This window comes from Solanum stenotomum, chromosome 9 (assembly GCF_019186545.1).
Source record: "Solanum stenotomum isolate F172 chromosome 9, ASM1918654v1, whole genome shotgun sequence".
NCBI classification, from domain to species: domain Eukaryota; kingdom Viridiplantae; phylum Streptophyta; class Magnoliopsida; order Solanales; family Solanaceae; genus Solanum; species Solanum stenotomum.
Window position 1 is genome coordinate 20999836 of NC_064290.1, and position 23829 is coordinate 21023664.

At 34.2% G+C, this 23829-nt stretch overlaps 2 protein-coding genes across 2 annotated transcripts in view; one reads left to right on the forward strand and one right to left on the reverse strand.

Moving 5' to 3' along the window:
• The window catches only part of LOC125876682 (WD-40 repeat-containing protein MSI4-like), a 1104907-nt gene that overhangs the window by 792201 nt on the left and 288877 nt on the right, over nt 1-23829 (reverse strand). The gene's annotated exons all lie outside the window — the stretch shown is intronic.
• LOC125876686 (GATA transcription factor 21-like) lies at nt 1008-3029 on the forward strand. The gene is made up of 3 exons (XM_049557914.1): nt 1008-1410; nt 1601-1900; nt 2464-3029. Exons 1-3 carry the CDS (start codon nt 1081-1083, stop codon nt 2806-2808), a joined length of 975 nt encoding a protein of 324 aa, XP_049413871.1. The 5' UTR covers nt 1008-1080; the 3' UTR covers nt 2809-3029.

The following is a 23829-nucleotide window of genomic DNA, read 5'->3' on the forward strand; positions in this document are numbered from 1 at the left end:
TGGAGTATTGCACTTTCTTACAATATATACATGGAATAAGGCTGCAATTGGGAAGTTGTTATGGAACTTATACCAGACTAAAGACAAGCTATGAGTTGCTTGGATACACAACTATTATGGGAAGAATGGTGTGTGAAACATACAAGCAAAGAAGACTTCTTGGGTAGTTCAAAGAATCCTAAAAGTTGTTTAACATCTCCAACAGGTTTGTTTTACTAAAGCATGTATAAAAAACATGGAAAAAAATACTCCATTGGCAAAGAGTATATGCAGATGAGGGGTGGGTACAGTGGAGTAGGCAAAATGGAGATCACTGGTCGGGACAAATATGATAGCTCCTAAATGGTTGTTTATCATGTACCTAGCAGTAAATAGAAGGTTTGAGACTAAAGATAAACTGGCTAAATGGGGTGTGATATAGTCCCCTATACACCCTCTATGTCAGCTGCTGAATGAGGACCTCAACCATCTATTCTTTCAATGTTCATATACTACATAAATGTGGAAGAAAATACTTGGCAAGGAATCAACAGAAGCACAATGCACTAGATAACTGAAGTTCAATGGGCAATTAATAAGAATATGAAGGGGAAAGGCAGCACAACCCTTGTTTACAAATTGGCAATAGCAAGTTCACTTTATTACTTATGGCTAGAGTGCAATAGTAGGAAATTCACACAGAAGAAGCAGCTATCAAGCACAATTGTTGGGCATATCATTCAGGACACACATGGAAGAGGGAGTAGATATCCTAAATTAGCTACTAGGCTACATGCTTTAAATATGCATGTATCCGTAAAGGGTAGCTAGTGACTAGTAGTGAGTTATGTTTCTTGAGGTTAGCAATGAGGGAGCTTATGTCCATACCTACTGAGTTTTCTGAATTGTAACATTCACTTGGTAAATAAATTTTACTTACCAAAAAAACAAAATTTTATGACATTTTATTTTATTGCTATATAAATTTGGGATGTAGAGTAATGTTTTGAAGATAGGGTTGAGTCGAGTGGTAGTATTCATCTCTTATTTCCTTTTGTTTTGTCTCTTTTAAAACTGTTTAGTTGTCATGAAGTCACGTGAATGTCTAAGCCTCTCTCTCCTTGGACTAAAAAAGACTCTTCTTTTAAGATCAACTCCTCAAACCAATATCTCCCTCTTGATCAATCTATCTCATTCTTCTTGATCACTTTCCCCATGACTCCACCTGATCACATAACTCCTAATTTCCCTTTTGGCCTCAATAATAATAACAACAATGATCTCAACAATTCTCTTGTTACCCCTAATTATCAAGCTTCTTCTTCTCACTCATCCTATAATCACTTTTTCTTCAACTCAACTACCAATCAAACGGCAAGTTTTCATCATCAACATACCCAATACTATATGCAACATGAGCATCAACTTGAGGTACATACAACAAAAGGGTCTCTTTTTTCCCCCTCATGTTTGATCATGTGTTACTTTATCTCAAAAAAAAAAAAAAACTACTATGGTACAACAATTTTTTCCAAGATCACTTGGATTTTGTTGTTCGGGTTCAGAATAAGTAATTAATGTTGAATGTATTTTTCGGATGTTTTTGTTTGTGGATTTATAGGTTGATAATGATGGTGGATCGTCATATGATTTAGGGAAGAAAAACAAGGGAGGAAGTGGCCTCAAATTGAGCTTGTGGAAGAGAGAAGACAAGTTAGTCATGTCTTCAGAGATAAAAGACTTGGATCAAGAAAGAAAGAAAAATACCACCAATAATGCTTGCATCAAATTGAAGTTGGGAGATCAAAAGCAACAACCTATACATACTGATTACAGCTCCAACAATATACCTATTAGGGTTTGTACTGATTGTAACACTACTAAGACCCCTCTTTGGAGAAGTGGTCCTAAAGGACCTAAGGTAATCTTTTTTTGTTTTTTACTCCAATTATACATGTTAAATGTATGTGTATTTTTACCCTCCTTAACTTTTACTCTTTTAGAGAGACTTCTTGGTTCAAATTGCTTGAAGTGTTCTAACAACTTAATTAAGCGGTTAGAGAGTACACTTGTATTATTTAGTTGTATATATTTTCAATACAACCTGATTCTTTTTTTGATCCCACAATTGAAGAGTATGATTACCTCATCTAAAAACTTAAACTGTTAGAGAAAGCACATTTTTATAATTTAATTATATTCTGACATAAATCTCACTAGCTTTATCTAAAAAGAAAAAGAAAACAAACATGTTTCATAATTTTGGCATATGAAAAAAGAATCATGCTCACTTGTGTTAAGACGGAGTAACATAATTTTTCTCTAACAACTTAAGCTTCTATCCAGATGAGATAGTCATCGAAAACAGATCTTTTGTTATTTTCATCTTGTTAAAATTCGTACTAAAGTTAAACATATTCAAGGACAATTTTTCTTTGGCAATGTTAAAATTCGTACGTACTGAATCTGAAATGATGTTTACAGTCATTGTGTAACGCATGTGGAATCCGACAAAGGAAGGCAAGACGAGCAATGGCAGCAGCAGCAAATGGGAAAACTGATCATCAAACAGCAATGAAGATAAAGGTACAACAACACAAACCAAATATAACAAAAGTTAGAACTAACAATCATGTTACACCCTTCAAGAAAAGGTGCAAATTGGGTCCTTCTTCCTCTGGTACTAATAATGCACCAAAGAAACTTGGTTTTGAAGACTTGTTGATAAACTTGAGCAACCAGTTGGCTTTCCAACAAATTTTCCCACAAGATGAGAAGGAAGCAGCAATCCTCCTAATGGCACTCTCAAGTGGCCTTGTTCATGGCTAATTAGTTAGACTTCTTTCAAGTGAGAGTTTGTGTTTGAGATTATGATAATTACTAGGAAGATTAATACTTATTAATTATATGAGTGTTAGCAAGAATGAGAGTAAATTGAGTCACGAAATTTATTAATAAGAAATATTAGGATTAATAAATTAAATAGTATGCTTTTGTGTTGTGATGATCGTTTGTAAGATCATAATTTAATAATATGAATTAGCCATCTTCACTCACTTTTTCATATAATCCCTCCATTGTTTTTTACATGTAATCCGTCATTTTTATATGTCATCATCACTATAAATAGTTCAACCATAATACTCACTCCGTCAATTTTTAATTGTCATAATTTCCTTTTTAGAGTCAAATTATAAGAAATTTGAGCAACATTTTACATGTATTTTTTCATCATATTGATATGCAAAAAATTGCAATTTATAGTACTTTTCGTATAGTTTTTGAATATTTTTTTTGTTTAAAATATTGAATTAATGTAATCTATTTAACTTTAAAAATTAGTCAAATTAACTTTCGAACAGCGCAACATGACAAATAAAAGTGGACAGAGGAAGTATTTGTCATTTCATAAAATCAATGCATAAATTACAATATTCTTCCTAGTTTACCCTTGTGAGTTATTAGTCTTGAAAATATACATTATTTGACCAAATTAATTAATCAAAATAAATTAATTCATATTCATTGATTGAAAAGTTTACATATGAGTCAATTTGATTTGACACAGAGTTTAGGAAAACTTGAAATTTGTGGCTTTAAATAAGCAATATATTTATGTGGTTATAAATCATTTTATTAAGGATAAAATTTCCATTTCAAAGTTAAATTGTTACTAAATATAGAAATGAATCATTCTTTTTAAAACAGATTTTTAAAAAAATCAAATAAACTGGGACAGGGGAAATTTCTCCAAAAAAGTGTTAAATTTCTTATCTTACTTATTCAGCCTTGATGTTATCAGTAGCCATTTTTCTGTTTAATTTCTTGTTTATTTGGAAACAATATATCGTACATGTCATGTTAGTTTTGTTGAATTGAGATAAAGCCAAATGACTCGTGACCGATCGATTGGTTGAAGTTCAAGGTTGCGCGGTTTATCCCTTTATTATGAAAAAAATATAAAAGGGAAAAATAAATCTGACAGATAATGAAGATTAGGAAGGATTACGGGTAAAACTTATCTGCACCGGGTGTATACACTAAGTCAATATATGCATGCTATGTGCATAAATTTATAGTTCATTTTACTTAACCATAATTAATTAACATATGTTTTACTTCATTAAATTATGTAACAATGCAAATTGCATTGGCTTGATAAATACACTTAGTGCGGGTAAGTTTTTTTGTAAGGATTACCCTATCCGATTGTAGCTTTAAAATGTTAAGTTACTTCTTAATTAAACCAGTACACTTCATTTACGCTATTGCCTTGACAAAGTAATTCTTATAAGTTCTTGGTTGAATTGAGGACATATGACAAGTTAAATTTCATGGCTAAGATTTAATTATAATTACAAAAATATATCTATACATAACCATAATTAGATGATAAATACAATGTATCTTTAATTCCAAGAAATTATTATAATCCCATGGTCTAAGAAACATATTATCATATCCAATAAATAAAGTAAAAAAAAATCTCTCTTACTTTTTTTCCCCTATGTAGTATTTATTGTTCAATTGTTTTTTTATTAGTAAGTACGCGAACTAACAAAAAAAAAAAAGAAAAAAAATTATTATTTATTAAATATTAATAAAAAAATAACTGAACGATAAAATACTGGAAAGGAGAAAAAATAGAAAGAGAATAATATTTTTAGTATTATATTTATAGATAAGATAATATGTTGCTAAGATGGTAGGATTACAATAATTTTTGGAACCAAATATATAATGTATTTATTATCTAAATCATAGTTAAAAACTTTCCTTGGTTTTTTTGAATTTTAGTCACTAAATTTAACTTATGCCGTGCGCGCCTAATCCAAGCAAAAACTTGTAGCTAATGGAGAAAAGAGAAATGAAAAGCATTACGACTCGCATAGTTGCGCTCGACCATAGAGGTATATTTATATAATACCAGCTTAGATATTTAAATATATAAGCTGGAATATTTAATTAAGTGGGGTGTATGAAAGAGTAGTACTAGCTAGGGTTTGGGGTAGCTTATGAGAAAAAAAAACAAAAAGATTTTAACAGAAAAATGGAAGACATCTACAATGTGTTGTGTATATGCAGGGCTGTCATGAATGATTGTGATTTTTCATTACAAACAACAGCTTTTGGTGTTCACAGAAGTCGTTTACACAACACTGGACACTACTCTTACGTACTATTTTGTCTTTAAACACTGGCAAAAAAGCATCTCAATTACATTATTTTTCCATTGTCAACTCCAACCAAGGACATGATATGGTAAATATTTAATATTACAGTGAAATTGATATTTATAAAAAAAAAATCAAAAAATCAAATATCGTATCAATGTATATAATTAAAATTCATATAATATATGTAACTAAATTATACTAGCAAATATATAAAATAATAGCTGTTGTAAAATGGATGTCCACAGAAGTATATATACTTTTGTAACATAAATGTACACATAATATATTTTTTGTGACATACATGTACACAATATGCATTGTGTGTAAGATGGATATGAACACAACACTCTATGTATTGTAACCTAATCCTCCATATAATATACTTGGTGCACAAGTATTTAAATGACAAATAGATATCCATGTATTATATTTGGAGCCCAAGTATATATATATATAGCCCTCTTCTTGTAACATAAGGTAAGAGTAAGGAAAAAAAACATTCAATAATAGAGAAAAACAACAACTACGTACTATTACTACTTTCTCCCATTTTCTTCTTGTCATTTTGTTTTACTACACATATTTTATTTTATAACACGTTATCAATACAAATTTCCTACCTCATTGATCAAGAATCAGTGATATGCTTTTTGATGCCCTGAAGTCTATACTATTTTTTCTTCACACATATATTTATATATAATAGAGTTTATTTAATGATTTTGTTACTGTTTGTATCATTAAATTTAAAGTTTAAAGTTGTCTATTCCACCACTTCAAAGTTATATCTAAAGCTAAAGTAATATTATCTTTACAACAAAGTACTGAAACGGCCAGGTGTTGCAAGGTATTTTATTATGCCTTAATTATGGTAATAATTGTATTTAGTGGACTCTTAACGAATTTTATATCACAATAAAAAAAATATAATGAAATGGTAAAAGTTGGTTTCGTTAACTTTAACAGGGACTATGATTTATGTGTTTTTTCAAAAGAAATTCTTCTAATGTGATTTTAAAGATTTAATCTAATTTTTAAATACATGCTGAATTATTTATATTCCTCTCTATGAAGATATTTTTATTGCTTTAAAAATTATATTGATTATTTGTACAATAAAAGAAAATCTTATGAAAATTCACAAAAAATATTAAAGTCCTATGATATCCAAATTATTTCTTCGTAGGGATCCAGCTGTGGTAAGTAATATTCTATGGCTATTGAAGTGATATTATGGTTAAATTCAATTGTAGCTATAGCGATGAAATAATAATATCTTAAAGGATCAAGGATGAATTTTATTTTGGACTATATTTAATGTCATTGATTAAAGTAAGACGGTTGATTCAAGTTTCATTGCACCAAAAGGGTAAGATATCGATTCAAATCTCGATGAATCATGCATGATTATAAAATGTTGGGTTCAAGTCCATCATATTTTGGCCTAACACACCTAATCGGAGGCGAACCCAGGATTTGAAGACGACGGGTGCACCACAAACGGTAATGCACGTTAGTTAAAGTATGTACCCAATACTGGTTTCTATGTTAATTTTATTAAACATAAATATACAAAACTACGATATTCATGTATAAATAAATTAAATGACTATCCCCTTATTTTATTCGAATTTTTAAAGTTCATAGCTAAAAACGAAGAAACAAACAAGAAAATAAGCAAATGGGATTTGAACGCAGTCCCTTCCTCAATGAAGTACAACGTCTAAACCAGCTAAACCCAATTGACTGTTGTGTCTTTGAGTGCCTAATAAAATATATGTCTATCTCAAGGTGTACATATATACATAATTTTCCAAAGTTAACGGGTGTACGTGCACCCTCAAGGATATACGTGGATCCGCCTCTGCACGTCTTTATACAAATAAGACATTGGGTTAAAGTTCCAATGCAATATATTGATGATATAATGATGACTGAGCAAATTGATATGCTCTTGATAAAAATTGTGAAGGTCGTCCCATTGAATATGTTTCATTCTTTGAAGTGAATGTAATAGCAATACAATAAAAGTTTGAAAGATAACAAGCTAATTTTATGATTAAACATATGAATATGGACGTGAAGGAAAAAATTATAATAGTCATCATTGTGATAATTATAAAAGAAAGCACATTATGAGTTCTCAAAATGACCTTTTAAAGAGTGAAGGTAATTTTTGTCATCAAAATGGTATGAAAGGTAATTAGAAACATGTTTGTTATGAGACCTAACTATTTGATAAGTTTATAAATCCTCCATCAAAGATGAGGAAGAAAAAGCGGTGATACACTGGACTTTCAAAAGTGATATTGAGGTATGTGTATGTCATATGTATATAATAAATTTCAAAACATGACAATAAACTTTTAATGAAAAAATAGTAATAATTATGAAACATGAATATATGATTATAGTCAATTCATTGAAGAGAATGTGACTTGTGATAAGTATCATGAAAAATCGACCATTCTTGAAAGTGAATGTGTCAAGAGATGATGAAATTTATAATTAGGGACATACTCATGTATGATTTAACAAATACCATAACTCACCTCAAGGAGGTTAGAGAGAAATAAAGAAATTTTATTTTGGTATACTAATACGCATTATGGATGCCTCATTAAAAACCTTACAAGAAAAACTCAATGAGACGAAACCTTGTGAGGAAAAAGGAGTACATCGCGTAATAATTCCCCCTAATGTGAACACAGTCCAAAAACTTGAATTTTCTCATTTTAAGATTGTGCACCATCTTCTCGAAAGTTGTACTTAGTAGAGACTTGGTATAGTTCAACCATAGTATTACTCGAACAAACTTGTTGCATTTTGATATCACCACGAAATGTGTTTCCTTCTATTTTCTTTTATGAATCTTTCGTTCATAATCAAATAATTCTGCAAGTTCCTTACTTCAATTTCTATAAGCAAACAATTTATTGCCTTTTGAAAATTCTTCAAGAGTTCAATTCAAGTTATTAACTTGCACAACAATACGAAAGAATTCTTGATCGAATTATTCCTTATGAGGATTATAAACAAGTTTTTGAAAAACTGGTATATACTTCATGCATTTTGAATTATTCAACAATTTTCATATCAGTTTTGTCAAGTGACAATATTCAATATTAAATGCATGATATCTTCTAGTGTATAGATTGCAAGTCAAATAAACTTTACGCTTACCAAGATGCATCATTCCACTTTTCACTTGATAATTATTTATATGCCATCATGCTTCAATAGACATAGAATTCATACCCTTATAATCTTTACAATATGGCGTTGTATTGTATCAAAGATATCATCGAAGAAATATCACTTTGTATCGATTTAAAATACGACATAACTTATTGAGAGCTTATGACTTCATTATTTTCAGGTAGATACCCCTCTCATGAGGTTTCATGAAGTGTTATGTCGTAGGCTCTTCAAGAGCACATTGCTTCCTTAATATGATATTTTGGTCATTTGCTCCTCTCCTTTTTTAAGGATTATTTTATATAGAACCAATTTGCTTATCATGCTTCATGCATATAGTAGACCATATCCTTTAGGGACATTCAATAGGAGCATTTACAATTTTTGGTTACTTCTTATCTCCCCCTTATGTTAGATAAACTTACATACATCTCAATCTATTTAGGAGAATCCATCTTTGTGCATCATAGTACATTCATTAATCATATGCCACACATTCAAAAGCTATTAGATGAAACATATTTGGTCCCTGACCATAAATCAATTAAGAGAAAAATTGATCATAATTTATTGATCTAAAGCATACAATTACTTTTATTATGCAATACATTATATTTTAGATCGTGAAACTTTTATTCTCATAAGCGACGATGGACTATTTGTCTGAGGCATTGATTGTCACATCAACTTAAATATTTATTAATATTATCAAGATAAATTGTCTTGATTACATATTCTGAAAATTGTGCTCTTAGCTCAATTATATTGCACAACAATTTTGTGAATGTCAATTTGCAGGTTGACAACAAAAGCACATGTGATTATCTTATAGATGCATCTATTTCACATATCACATGACATGTGAGCGGACCCATGTTCATCTTTTATACTTTCAAAATATAGGAATTTAATCCTAACATTAGTTGATCCGGTCAACTTATCATGAGAACACACAACAAAAAGAATTCTTAAAGAATCTTTTGGTTCTTCAGTATATATCTAATAAGTAAACTCCAAGTTTACCACGACATGTGTCTTTTGATTTTAGTAATATGAGCAAAATTTAGATTTACTACTCCGAAATTAATTTTCAAATTTATTTCTTCTCAATCACTCTATCCTTTCTAGAGGCGAGTCGTGATCCCATCACTGAATGGACTAACCTGATTCTCAAAAAATTGTGCCTGTAATAGTATTATTTGTAGTACAAATAATTTTGTAAATGTCAAGTTACGAGATGACAATATATGGGACAATTTAGAAGGAGCATATATTAGGACCATGAAGTATCTAAACAACCCACTAGGTAGGTGAATAGGTCCATAAACTCATTTATACATTTCAAGAACGCAGGGGACTCATCTCAACTTCCATTGATGATGGTCTCACAATTAACTTGCCTTTTTAACAAGTAGTACAAGAAAATTCACCATTTAAATGAATTTTTAGGTTTTTTAATGAATGTCCATTTTAATTTTCTATAATTTGTCTCATCACTGTAGACTCATGATGTCCCAGACGATCATGTCAAAGTACAAAAGTATTAAAATTTGTAAATGTCTTATTTACTAGTAGGACTAGCATTCGGTAATTCAGTTCGATTTTGGTTTTTTTGGTTTTCAGTTCTTGTACCACAAGTACCGAACACTAAATCAAAATAATTCGGTTCGATTTGATTTTTATTATTTAGGTTCGATTTATGTTATTTTGGTTCGATTTTTGTTAGTTCGGTTTTTTGTTATGGGTCTGCTTAGTGGGCTTTTTAAAATTTTACAATTTTTTTGTTTGATTTTTCAGCTTAATGGGCTAAAAATAAGTGGTCCTTAAAGTGTTATGGATATGGAGAGTCTACTGTCTAGAGGATTTACAGAGGACGTTTGTGGATATGTTTATTACTATTTATCAAATATTTAGACTTTAGTAATGACTAGCAATCTAGCCAACTATACTAGGCATTTAACAAGTAAAAATAATAAAGCCAAAAAGGCACTAACAAGCAACAATTTAATAAGTAATAAAACTTCACTGCACTTCAGAAATACAATGATCAATTGATCATGACATTACACAACAATATAATAACAATCTAATAAAAAATTTACAAATTCAAAACAGAATTACAGGAAAAATGCTCCTACTTCTCTCTAAAATCTCTCTCTACCTTTAACCCAAGGATGATTGACACTAACTGTTCTACAGGCAACTCCCTCATTCCTCCTAAACCCCCGGATCTGTCCTTTGAAAAATTCTTTCGACCCTGCTCCTCGGAAATTAACTTTAAAGACAAAGTACTAGTTGAGGAGCCAATGATTGACATTAACATGAAAGCTTCTGAGGCAGACCATCTGCACAACACTCAATCCAACTCGGGAGTGGAGACTGACAAACTAATTAATGGTATTAGAACCATTAAATTGTCTAAGGGAGATAAGAAACGACTTCATGCCCCATGGAGATGCTCGCTTATAATAAAAATGATGGGGAGAAGAATAGTTCACCATTATCTAAAGTCCAAAATTCAAGATATCTCGAAATCCATGGAAAACTTACCTCTTATTGATTTGGGATCTGACTAATATATTGTTAAATTCTCAAAAGAAGAGAATATGATGACTGCACTACAGAAGGGGCCATGGTTTATTAACGACTATTATCTCTCTGTGAGACGGTGGGAACCAAGCTTTGTGCCTAATGAGGCAAGTTTGACACACTCAGCCGTCTGGATCATGCTCCCACACCTTCCAACAGAATTCTATGATGGACTGTTGTTAACAAAAATAGGTGGCACAATAGGTAAGCTGCTAAAAGTTGATGCATGCACGAGTGCCACTCTCATAGGAAGATACGCGCGTTTATGTGTCGAGGTCCCATGGACGTGCCAGTCATTAATCAGATACAAATAGGGTCGCACACACAAACTATAGTATACGAAAGAGAAAGTTTCCTTTGTAAAAATTGTGGCCGACTTGGACATATTCAAACAAAGTGTCAGTATATACGAATTTCTACGAAGGATAAACCTCAAAATGATCATGCTACCTTTCTCGCAAAACAAATGGCGGCCACTGACTGGCAATCAGTGTCCTTCTCAAAGAAGGGATAACCGCCAAAATCCAAAAAGGATCAATGCGTAAGGGGTGAACACACAGAGCAACATCAATCACTAGATAACCTAGGTATCAATGTCAAAATTTTCTCAGCGGCATCAGGTAAGTTCCTTTCAACTCAAAAATTAGCTTTTAAATCCATTAATTCAGACTCCTCTAAAAATTATAATTTACCAAAGCAATCCAATGGGGTACAATTTCAAGAGACTATGAATCGCATGATCGTCCCTACAAGGAAAAGGAATAATGTCCTAAACACACGCAAACCCTCTATTAACATCTCCAATAATTTTTCTTCGCTACCCGTTGATGCGGATGATTGTTCGTCTTCCGATCCTAGCAATTTCCAAGAGAAAACAACTCATCAGGACACCCATTTGCATGCCTCATCTCAATCGATACAACCGAAGTATCTCCCCAATAAAAAATAAACACGTGTCTCCAACGTGCCCCATAAATTTTCTCAGGCCTACTGTTTGCCAGCAAATCACAATTCCCATTTTAACCATGGGTAATTTCTTGGCCACCACTTAGGCATCCTCTTTACGAAATAATATCCAGGTGGCGGATAAAGTTGGCCAAGTGGCTAACATCGATGGACATGTGGACATGCAAATGGAGGAAACTAATCTTTCTCCAAATCTTTCTCTTAGCAACCATACTACTCTACTGACCAATGCCATACATTATAAATCTCACTCAAAAGATTTTCAATCATCTCATGCCAACCTACACTTCACTTCTTCTACTATATCTTCCATAATTGGGAACCATGTTGAGACCACTAATTTCCATGAACAAGAGAAAATACCCACAACTCCGCTCCTAGTCACTCAATTCTCCTCGTCCAAATATGAACAACTATTCCCATATCCCCCAACAGGTTGTTCAACATCCTTTGGTGGTGGCAACCCAACCAGTTCATTTGCTGCACCAGACCCAGTCTTGGATAGAATACGGTTTAAGAGACCGAGCAGTCTTCTTCACGATGGACATAAATGGGGTGAACACAATGAAAATCATCCAAAATCCCAACTTATTGGCTCAGCTTATCACGGAGGGTATGAAGTTGGCAATGGACAACTATGTGAACCACCACTGGATGGAAAATGTGTCCCCCCTAGCTCCAGCTGTGGCACCAAGTCTCTTCCACAACATACAAACACAGTGGGGCCTCCCACCACACTTCAACCCATCAATGAACTCGAACTCACCTCCCCAAATTCCTTTCTTTACTCCTCAGGAAGCCATAGACAACAACCCTCTATTTTTTCCATGGGTTCTAGTCCCACTACAGGGGCATGCAACTCAAGTGCACTCTCAAGCTCCAATGGAAAGTCATCAGCCTCCTATATGGCAAACTGGGAGCGAGAGGGAGGAGGAAGTGCTGAGAAACTCCTTCACCAAAATCTCAACCCTCAGGCATGCTGCCCTAATGTTATTCCCCAAGAAGGAGGACAAGAAATATATCCACATGTGCCAGTAGCTCTTGCGAAGTGCTCCTTCGACCTTCGTCCGGCGGTGAACACTGCACTAATATGCAATCCCCAACACTACTACCCAGTTGGGTTCCCCAAGGACGATCCTCTGATCGTGAATCCCTCATCCACCTACTCTCCAATGATTAATCCCACTAGTTTTATAGTTTGGAACATTAGGGAGGGGGGAATAACCCTACGTTCAAAAGGAACCTTAGAGTGCATATTCATAACCACAAACCTTGCATGGTAGCCTTGCTGGAAACTAGGATGACCAGTCATGATGGTTTGGAAGATGAGTTCGGGTTTGATGACTTTCTGGAGGTCCCAACAATAGGTAGGTCTGGAGGTTTAGTGTTGCTATGGAATACTTCTTTGGTCACTGTCTCAGGGCTCATGAAATCTGATCAAGAGGTGCACGCTATGATCCAAGTATACCTTGACCACAAGACTTGGTGTTTGAGTACTATTTATGCCAGTACTAAGAGTATCAAAAGGAAAATATTGTGGAATAATCTAGAAAATGTTTCTCACTCTCTCATATCTCAAGGTCTAGCTGATCGTTGGTATGTAGTAGGTGATTTTAATGAAACCCTTAGGCAACAAGATAAATGGGAAGGAAACGTTATTAACCACTCGAGAAGCTCGCGCTTTTGTTCTTGTGTTAATAACTGTAATTTAATGGACTTAGGGTTTAAAGAAAGTCGATATACATGGTCCAACCATCGAAATCGTTATAAGGGTCTTATTCTAGTAAGAATCGATAGATGCTTTGTGAGTAATGAATGGCTAGGACACTACCCTAATGAGTTTGTTACTCATCTCCCTAAACCCCATTCCTACCATAATCCCCTTCTTATTAATTTGTGTTTGAAACCCTGCTCCTTTAATAACAAACCCTTTAGGCTTGAAAGCTACTAGCTGGAGCACCCTGAGTTTAAGGACATTGTTATTAATAGTTGGCTTAATAGAGACCTCCCTAGTGCTTCAAATCATTTTAAAGATAATGTTACCAACATGAGTAGTTTTACCTTTAGGGACATATTTCAAAAAAAAAAAAGAGGCTTCTAGCTAGAATAAATGGTATTCAAAATTCTAGTTCCTACCCGTATAGCCTTTTTCATCAGAAATTAGAATATGACCTCATCAAAGATTACAATAATATCTTGCGAATTGAAGAAGATCACTGGAAAATCTGCTCTAGAATTAAATGGCTTAATGAAGGCGATGCTAACACGAAGTTTTTCCACTTATCTGTTATTAACTGGAGAAGGAGGAATAAAATCTCTTTTTTTTAAGGATGAGCTAGAAAATTGGATTAATGACCAAAAGCAAATCACTCAACATGCTTTTAGCTACTTCTAGCAAATATATTCTTCAGATCATCTCTACTCTCATTTGCAAGGACTTATGGTTCCACTCGGAGTTTCCATAAATTTGATCTCTCTTCCCTAGACAGTCCCCTTCATAATCAAGAGGTTATTCGAGCCATTTTTTACTTCAAACCTTACAAAGCGCCGGGTCCTGATGGTTTCCACCCGATCTTCTATCAACGACATTGGGACCTAGTTGGGAACTCAGTGCTAAAATACTGTTATGAAATCTTTGAGTCTCAAACTATCCTCCACCCCTTAACGATACTCTGTTATGTCTCATTCCTAAATTAAAAAATTCTAATCAATTAAAAAACTTTCGACGTATAGGGTTATGTAACACCATCTATAAAGTCATCACAAAAATTATCGCTAACCGCAGTAAGCCCTTCTTGGATAAGCTAATTGGCGCCCAATAAACAAGCTTTCATAAAGTGAGACGGGCTATGTCACGACCCGAGAGCACCCCCTAGTCGTAACACGGCATACTCAACCATGAAGGGGTCTTATACAAGCCTCATAGCTCATTCATTGCATAAGATACTTGAAAGTAGAGAAGAATTAAAAACTTTCCTATAAAATCGAAGACATTTTATTAAAAAGCAAGCGGATGACTATTCTAGACTTCATACAATATGTCTCAAACCATTTAATACTTTGAATACAACATTGGGACTTAGCCCATACAAAAGCTTAAACAATACTAAAAGACATAAAAGGAACATAATGGGTTTTGTCCTCGAAACAATGAGGACTCACCAAGTATTCATCTTCAAGCACCTTAGAAACCTAACCTTCAAGCATAGAACACCAACATCTCTAAATCCTATACTTTGGTAAAAAGGGAAAAGAATGGGGTTAGCACATTAGATGTACTGAGTATGATGACCATGCAAAAACATGCTTAAAAAGGGACATTTGATTGAAAGCCATGCTTTTATGCCATTTTTGTAAAACTTCATGAACATTGATACAAGAGGCATAATATAAGTCACAACCAACATATAAAGTCACATAATTCACATCAAGACAAGATCACATGTAACCCATTACCTTTACCTTGAGCCTTCACCTCAAGTAACCCTCAAGCTATGCCTTGTGCAATGTATGGATAGCGTCTCATACCACCACCCACACTAAGGCACCACCTTAAGGTTACCAAAAGTGAACTTACTATTCATCTTTTCCACATTTACACAATAAAGCATTTAAGAGACATAAACATCACATGAATCACATCATCACATTAAGACCAACATCTAAGACAACTCTAAGTCATACTTGTGCAATGTGCAAGTAGCATCCCATACTACTACTCACACTAAGTACTCCTTTGAAGTCACCCTAGACATGGAACATTCATATACAATAGACATGACAAGGAGGTAACTCATAATACAATCCAAGTATAGCATGCATCTTTACATTTAAACATTTAAGAGTCAACATTACTCAATAACATCATTTAGAGGACTTTCAAACAATAGTCATTAAGACTTAGAGAACTCACTGTAGCCCTCTTGAAGCCTACTTTTGCCATGTATGGATAGCATCCCATACTACTACCCACACTTCATAGAGCTCCTCAAGAAACTATGATGCACATCTCACATGATCGGAATAAGAGTTTAACCGACATATACCATGAGAGCTAGACCATGGAATCCGATGTACTGTTCCACATCGTAAGGGTTGGTCTACTTGCCTAATGTAAACCGATATATAGCTTAAGTGGATCCACTAGCTAGACCTACGTGGGCATATAGTTAAGGGACAAGGAGATTGCTACTAGATACCCCGCCTCAACTCACATGAGGGCATCCATCTCAAGAGATTGCTACTAGAAACCCCGCCTCAACTCACGTGAGGGCTTCCATCTCATTCAATATCCTCTTGGTGCTTAGCCTACATTCCCATAGGGTATTTTAACATTCATTACATTAAGGGATAAGAGATTGTTACCAGACACTCACGTGAGGGCATCCATCTCAACCTAACATTCATTCATTGGATAGCTCATAGATTCAAAGATGAGAATAGCCTTTCATCTAAGAAACTCATTATCGCTCATTAGTGTAAGATCGAGAATATCCTTTCAATCAACACACATTAGCATTCAATAGAGTACAATTGAGAATAGCCTTTCAATAGACTCAACATTTATTAACATTATCATTAAACTCATTCATTCATGAATGAAAAGGCTACCAATATTAGATCTACCAATTCAAGACATTAAGACATTAAGTCAAGATATACTCATCATATAAGAAAATGATGCTTAAGCCTACAAATTCAAGAGATCCCATTCAACATTACATTATAAAACCCTTCACATTCCATCATCAACATTTATGAGTGTTAATAGAGAGATAACATTCAATCCTAACACAATTAACTTCTAGACAACATCATAATTCATTCATTGAGATTCACACATGCTTCACATCACATTCATATATACAACATCATGATAACACTTCAATTCCTCACACTATGCCTTCAAGGTCATGATCACAATGTACATAGTAGGTAAACACCTCCACCTTTCAAGTGGATCAACAATTCAAGGACAATTCTACATTAACATGAAATTAGGTCAAACTTGCCCTTTCAAGGCTATGATAACAACTCCTCAATTCATCAAAAATTCACCATAATTAGACATAGATAATGATACAAATCAATAATCTAAATCAATCTACACATAAATCCATCATCATTCATTCATAATCAACAAACCCACTTCATAAGGCCAAATTTAAGAATTGAGAGAAATCATGGGTTCATAGAGTAAAATTATCTTAAATAATCAATTAAACATCAATATAATCATAGTTTATCATTTAAAAATGGTTGATGCAAGAACCCATGAGATTGAGTAAAACCTAGGGCATTTCATGAACTTGAAATCACTTTGAAACTTCTTTGAAATTGACTCTAGGGTGAAAGCTAACCCTAGATGAAGGATCACCATACATTATACTTGAAGAATCCCACGAAATTGAAGAAAAAACACCTTGAAATTTCCAACCCTAGCTTGATCTTGACTTTGATCTCCAATGGAGTTTCTAGAGAGAACTTTTTAGGAGGGAAGGGTTTCGATTTAAGAGATGAAATCTAAATGAGGGTTTCAAGGTTTTAATACTCTTAAAATACCTTAAAACACTTAAAATAATCATCCATACACTAACTAGGACTTGGGGTGAATTTACCAATTCACCCCAAGCTTGGTCGAGACTGCACCAGAAAAACAGTGCACATTCACGCCTTGGACTCACGGACCGTGAGTCCATTCACGGACCGTGCTGCTGGTTCGTGGTCTGGGGCTGCAAGTTGGTTTTAGGCCTCTTGACCTACAAAGTCCATCCACGGGGAGTGGATGGACCTACGGGGCGTGAACCCCATCCGTAGGTCACCAAGTTTTGGCTAACTTAATGGTTTCTTTGGGGTCTTGGGGAGTCGTACCTTGACGTCTAACCCCTAAACACCTCAACCATGGCTAGGGACAACATTAAACCACATCAAAACTCATGACGAACACAAACGCACACACGTTAGGCTCTAGTTTCACTAGTTTGTTTTTAGGGTCGTTACAGTCTAGTGACAATGCCATTCTAATTCAAGAAATTGTTCGATATTTGCATCACAGTAAAGCACTAAAGGAAGCCTTATTCTAAAGATTGATCTCGAAAAAGCTTTTGATCGCCTTGAATGGTCCTTTGTCTATCGAACACTCCAGTTTTTTAAATTTCCACCAAAAAATATTAAACTCATTATGAGTTGTATTACTTCTAGCAGAATTGTTGTTCTCGTGCATGGTACCAAAACAGAATACTTTTCGCCTTCTCGAGGTATTCGACAATGAGATCCTATGTCGCCATACATTTTTATCCTTTGTATGGAATTACTTTCATCATACATAAATTATCAGGTGGATATTCTAAATTGAACCCCATTAAACTCTCAAAATATGGTCATGTTTTCTCCCATCTCTTCTTTGCTAATGATCTAACATTGATTGCCTAAGTGAACCCTAAAACTATCCAAACCATTCATCCAGTTCTATCCGCCTTTTGCAATCTCTCTGGAGAAAAAATTAACTCCTCCAAATCAAAGGTGTTATACTCAAAAGCATGTTTGGACACCACTCGAAACCTCATACTCCAGCTGCTCAATATTACTCATGCTGAGGATTTTGAAAAATACTTAGGTTTCCCTATTCTTAACAAAAATCCAAAGCCCTCCAATTTTCTCCATATAATAAATAACATGAAGGCCAAACTCTCTAACTGGAAGATGAATTTTCTCAGCCAGGCTGGCCGTTTGACACTTATCAATACAACTCTTGTTGCTATTCCAGCCTATACAATGCCATACTTCACTCTCCCCAAGAAGATTTGTAAAGACATTGATAAGATCCAACGAAACTTTCTTTGGTGATCCACCACCCTAAAGAGGAAGTTGCATTATATTAATTGGGATACGCTGACCTTGCCCAAACACAAAGGTGGGCTTGGACTATCCAAGGCCCAGGATAAAAATCTCTCTTTCATTGCCAGTCTCTCATGGCGACTCATCGCTAATCCTAATTCCATGTGGGCTCGTACCCTTATCAATAAATATGGCACTAGGTCCTCAACTACCTCCACTTCCTTTATCTGGCAAAATATTTTAAAGGGAAGGAAGCTCTGTGCTCGAGGGTTGGCATGGTCGGTAGGTACTAGACAAGCCAGTGACCTTTGGCAGCATAGTTGGATCCCACATACTCCTCCCCTTCGTATTCTCATTCAAGGGCCCTTAAAAAGCAATGAATATTCCCTTAAGTTAACTAATCTCTGGAGTGGCAATAGGTGGAGTTGGGAAAGTCTGTCTCTAATCATGCCCAATGACATTGTCAACAAAGCCCACACTATTAAACTTAAACAGCATACTTGCAACGTGCCTTACTGGTTTCTCCAATCTAATGGGGTCTTCTCTACTAAATCTGTGCGAAAGCTTCTTGAACTTGTAGATGTGCCTAAATACACCTTCCAATGGATTTGGTCTCTCAATACACTTCACAAAATAAAGACATTTCTCTGGCTTTGCTCATATAGCAGACTGCCTACGAACAAGCACCTTTATCATATGGGATTAAGTATTGATCCCACTTGTCCTCTCTGCCATAATACTCCTGAAACAATTGAACATATTTTCTTGGATTGCTACGTGGTCAGAAAATTCTGGCTCGATCTAGGATTAAATATGCACTACTTCATGAGCACACTTACCAATTGGCTCCATAATATCCATGATCTGGATACTCCCCTCAGTGACACAAACCTGTATTGGAAGAACTTCTACCCATTCGTTCTATGGCATATCTGGTTGCACCGAACCAACATGTCTTTTGTCCAAGTTCAACCACTCAAGATTACATTTCCCCTTCTCAAATTTGTATGCGAGCCAAAGAATTTAAATTCATGACTGACTCGTCTCCGACAATCCCCGCTAAGAAAAACATCTCTATCTGTTGGTTTCCCCCAGCTGCAAATACTTTTAAATTAAATATTGATGGTGCATTCCTCCAAGGTAGTCACACAGGTAGCATCAGTGGGGTTCTTAAAGATTTCGTTGGCAACTGGGTTGTTGACTTTTGTAAAAAAATCTATGCTTATAGCCATGTGATGATAGAATTGGAAGCTCTCCATACTGGACTAGAGCTTGTCCTTGACAATCATATTACTTCTCTTGAAGTGGAAATTAACTCCATTGAGGTAATTGATCTTTTCCACTATGCCCATCCTAACTACCAGCCTATTGTGGAATCTTGTAGGTCGCTATTGAGGAGGTTGGGGAATCCAGTGGTACGCCATAACTTCCGGCAAGAAAATCGGCTAGCAGACTTTTTGGCGAAGGAAGGAAGCTAATTAGAAGTTAATAATGTTACTCGTATCCTGGAAGCAACTCCAGCAGGTGCCAAACCTATTTTGCAAGCTGACAAAAATGGAGTTGCAACTACTAGAAGTATTTCACTATCTACATGTACCAAGCTTGCAATGCTTGGAAACTTAAATATTATTCCTAGTGTTGTAACTAGTACCGATGCTATTACTACTATAACTGTTGGAGACGCTAACTCTATTTCTGCTACTGCTACTGTAATGTCCTGATATATATATATAAGTATCCCTTTTTACCAAAAAAAAAAATAGCAATCTAACAAGTAACAATAATGCACCAATGTAGTTTCTTCCATGAGACCACTTTCAAGTTTCAAGTGCCAGCAATAACAAACAACATCAATGAGCAACAAACAATGTAGCTTCTTCCATGAGACTACTTTCAAGTTTCAAGTGCCAACAATAACAAATAACAATAATGAGCAACAATGTAGTTTCTTGACTTTCTTCCATGAGACCACTTTCAAGTCTCAAGTGCCAACAAAAACACTAACAAAACTTAGTACTTTACACCTTTCTTCATTGTCTTGACTCTTGGACCTTTTAAGATAAAATCAAATTTTAGAATATTACTTTAATTTTAAGATTAAAAAAATAATATGATTAAATAAATGACGTATTGAACTCACCACAAGCCAATCATAGATCAACAATGAAAGAGTTTCTTCCACTATTTGTCATCTCTATAAATACGAAAATCAAATATGTCATACAACACAACAAGTATTTTATTTTTTTCAAAAACAAATAAAAACTAAAAAATCTTACCAAGTTCAATTTTTTCAAGAAACTCCAAACTTTCTTCAACACAAATAGGCTTAGTTTCTTGTCTAAGCCAATCTTAGACACAAATAAGGCATTGCACACATTTGGGAGTCAATAAACTTCTAAAGGGATCAAGAATACGACCACCGATGCTAAATACATATTCTGATGCCACACTCGACATAGGAATAGCCAATGCATCTCAAGCCAACTGTGAAAGTATAGAAAATCTAGGAGAATTAACTTTCCACCAAATCAAAATATCAAAATACTCATATTCAGGCTCTTGGTCTTCAAGAAAATATCTATCCAACTTAGATTTAACACCTAAACTTCCAGAATCTTCCTTTTGTTTCTTTAGTTCTCAAAGAATTTGTTTTCATATTTTGAGAAAGACCACAAGTAGATGAATCAGATAAGTCAGATGAAGATGATTGATTTTTAGAACATTTTGCATACTTACTTACATAAATCACAAACAATTTCTTCAAGTAAACATCTACTTCATTATTCACTATCTTTCCATTTTCTTCCTCAAGTAATTCTTCAAGAGAAAAACTAACATACACAAATTTATTGTGAGGATCCAAAACAAAAGAAATAAAAAGCATTTGTTCATGTTTTCAGGAGTACCCCAATATTTCTTGAATTTTTCTTTCATCCCCGAAGCCATTTTATTCAAATCAACATCATCACTTGTCATACATACTTTCAAATATGCATCAAGTTCACATATATCCTCAAAATGAACATTACAAGTAACATACCGTGAACCTGAAACTTTCAATGTAAGCTCATAAATTTTTTCAAGAAATTTTGTGACATTCCTCACATTAGACCAATCCTCATTTTGAATTGAACCTGCAATACTTCCATCTTCACAAACATCAATAGCAAGAAAAGAATTAAAATTACCATCATAAAGATCAAACCTCTCAAAAGTCTTCTCAAACTTTTTTGCCGTGTCCAACATCAAATAGGTGGAATTCCACCTAGTAGGCACATCTAAAGACAACATTTTATCACATTCTATGTTTTGCATTTCAACACATTTCACGAAGTTTCTTGTCCTTGTAGAAGATGATCTAACATATTTCACCATTTGTCTCACCCGTTTGATAGAAGGATCAATTTCTTTGAAATCATCTTGCACAATTAGATTAAGTATGTGAACCATATATCTCACATGGAGATGCTTTCCATCCATCATATTAGTTCCCCACATATCTAATTTTTTGGACAACTCTAAAACTGCCACATCATTTGAAGAAGCATTATCAACTGTAACAGTGAAGACATTGTCCAAGTTCCAATCAAGTAAACAATTACTACAGTCAAATGCTCACCTTTATGACTAGTGATAGGACAAAAATTCAATATTCTTTTATGAAGCACCCAATCCCTATCAATAAAGTGAGCAATCAAACACATATAATTGATCTTTGCACTGAGCTTCATGTGTCTATTGTGAGACAAATTCTTGGTTGTATTTCTCTAAAATACTTTTCAAATTCATTCTCAATTCACCATAAACTTCATAAGAATCCCTTGTTATGGTTCTACGAGAAGGAATCCGAAACAATGGTTGGAGTTTACTCATAAACTTCTTAAAGCCTTCTTTTTCAACAAAACTAAAAGGTAGTTCATCCAAAATTATCATCTCAACTAAAGTTTTCCTAGCTACCTCTTGCTCAAATTTCCAATTCTCTATTGAAAAACTGTTACTTTGAATATTTAACAATTTTTGAATGTCAGGTGCAACAGACGGGGGTTTATACACTTTACATCGGTTAGTCAAATGTTGTCTCAGTCCACTTGTTCCATTTCTAGTTGTATTAGCAACATAGTTTTGTTTACAATGTAAACACTTTGCTTTAACTAATATACCGTTTTTAAAAAAAATCAAAGTGTTGCCAAATAGTAGACCTAGGATCCATTTTTTTTTTAATTTCCTCTGTGCCAATTGATGCGTCATTCATATTAGTAGGTGTATTATCCGTAGAAGCAGCCATATTTATTCGACTTTGATCAGCCACACCCACATTTAATTGATTTTGTTCAGCCATCTATATAATTAAAAAATTATTTCACAATGAATTCACACACTAACTAGTAAGTAGTAACTAGTAACAAAATCAAAAATAAGAAAGACAAATAATGAAAGAAGAAATGTTCTTTTTCAAACTTGATAACTTAAAATGAAAGAAGAAATATTGACAACAAAAAAATAATCAATCTATCAAATACAACACCTGATGGTGGTCGCCGGTCGGTCGCTGATAGTCGCCGATCGGTTGCAGAAAGTGGAAAGTGGTCGGCTGCTGTCTAAAAATTGGAAAGTGGTCAGTTGCTGCCTGTTGTGTGCTCTTGGACGCTGGTCTACTACGGACTGACGGGCGGCGACGACTGTCGTGCTGCTTGCTGCCGCCGGTCGACGCCAATCGCCGGAAGTGAAAAGTGCCAAAGTAGGAAATTGACGTGCGTGTTGTTGTTGTTCGTGCTGCTGAGTGTTGCAGCTACTGTAGAGTGTAAAGAAGAAAAGTTTGAAAAGACAAAAGGTTTTGAGTCTTGTGTACTCTTTGACCTAATTTTGCTTTTAAATTTAAATTATAATATTTATTATTTAATATTAATAATTAATATAATATTAATATATATTATAATATAATATATTTCGGTAAATCAAAATATCGAATAATACAAAAATTACATATCGAAATACCAAAAAATATAAAAACATATACCGAACCAAAAACTGAAATATCGAAATCGAAATACCAAAATAATTTGGTTCGATTCGGTATTTT

Bases quoted from the DNA above. Each gene is read 5' to 3' on its own strand.
- LOC125876686 (XM_049557914.1), top strand. From the start codon at position 1,081: ATGTCTAAGCCTCTCTCTCCTTGGACTAAAAAAGACTCTTCTTTTAAG. The intron at 1,411-1,600 runs GTACATACAACA...GTGGATTTATAG, and splicing joins AACATGAGCATCAACTTGAG to GTTGATAATGATGGTGGATC. The intron at 1,901-2,463 runs GTAATCTTTTTT...TGATGTTTACAG, and splicing joins GTGGTCCTAAAGGACCTAAG to TCATTGTGTAACGCATGTGG.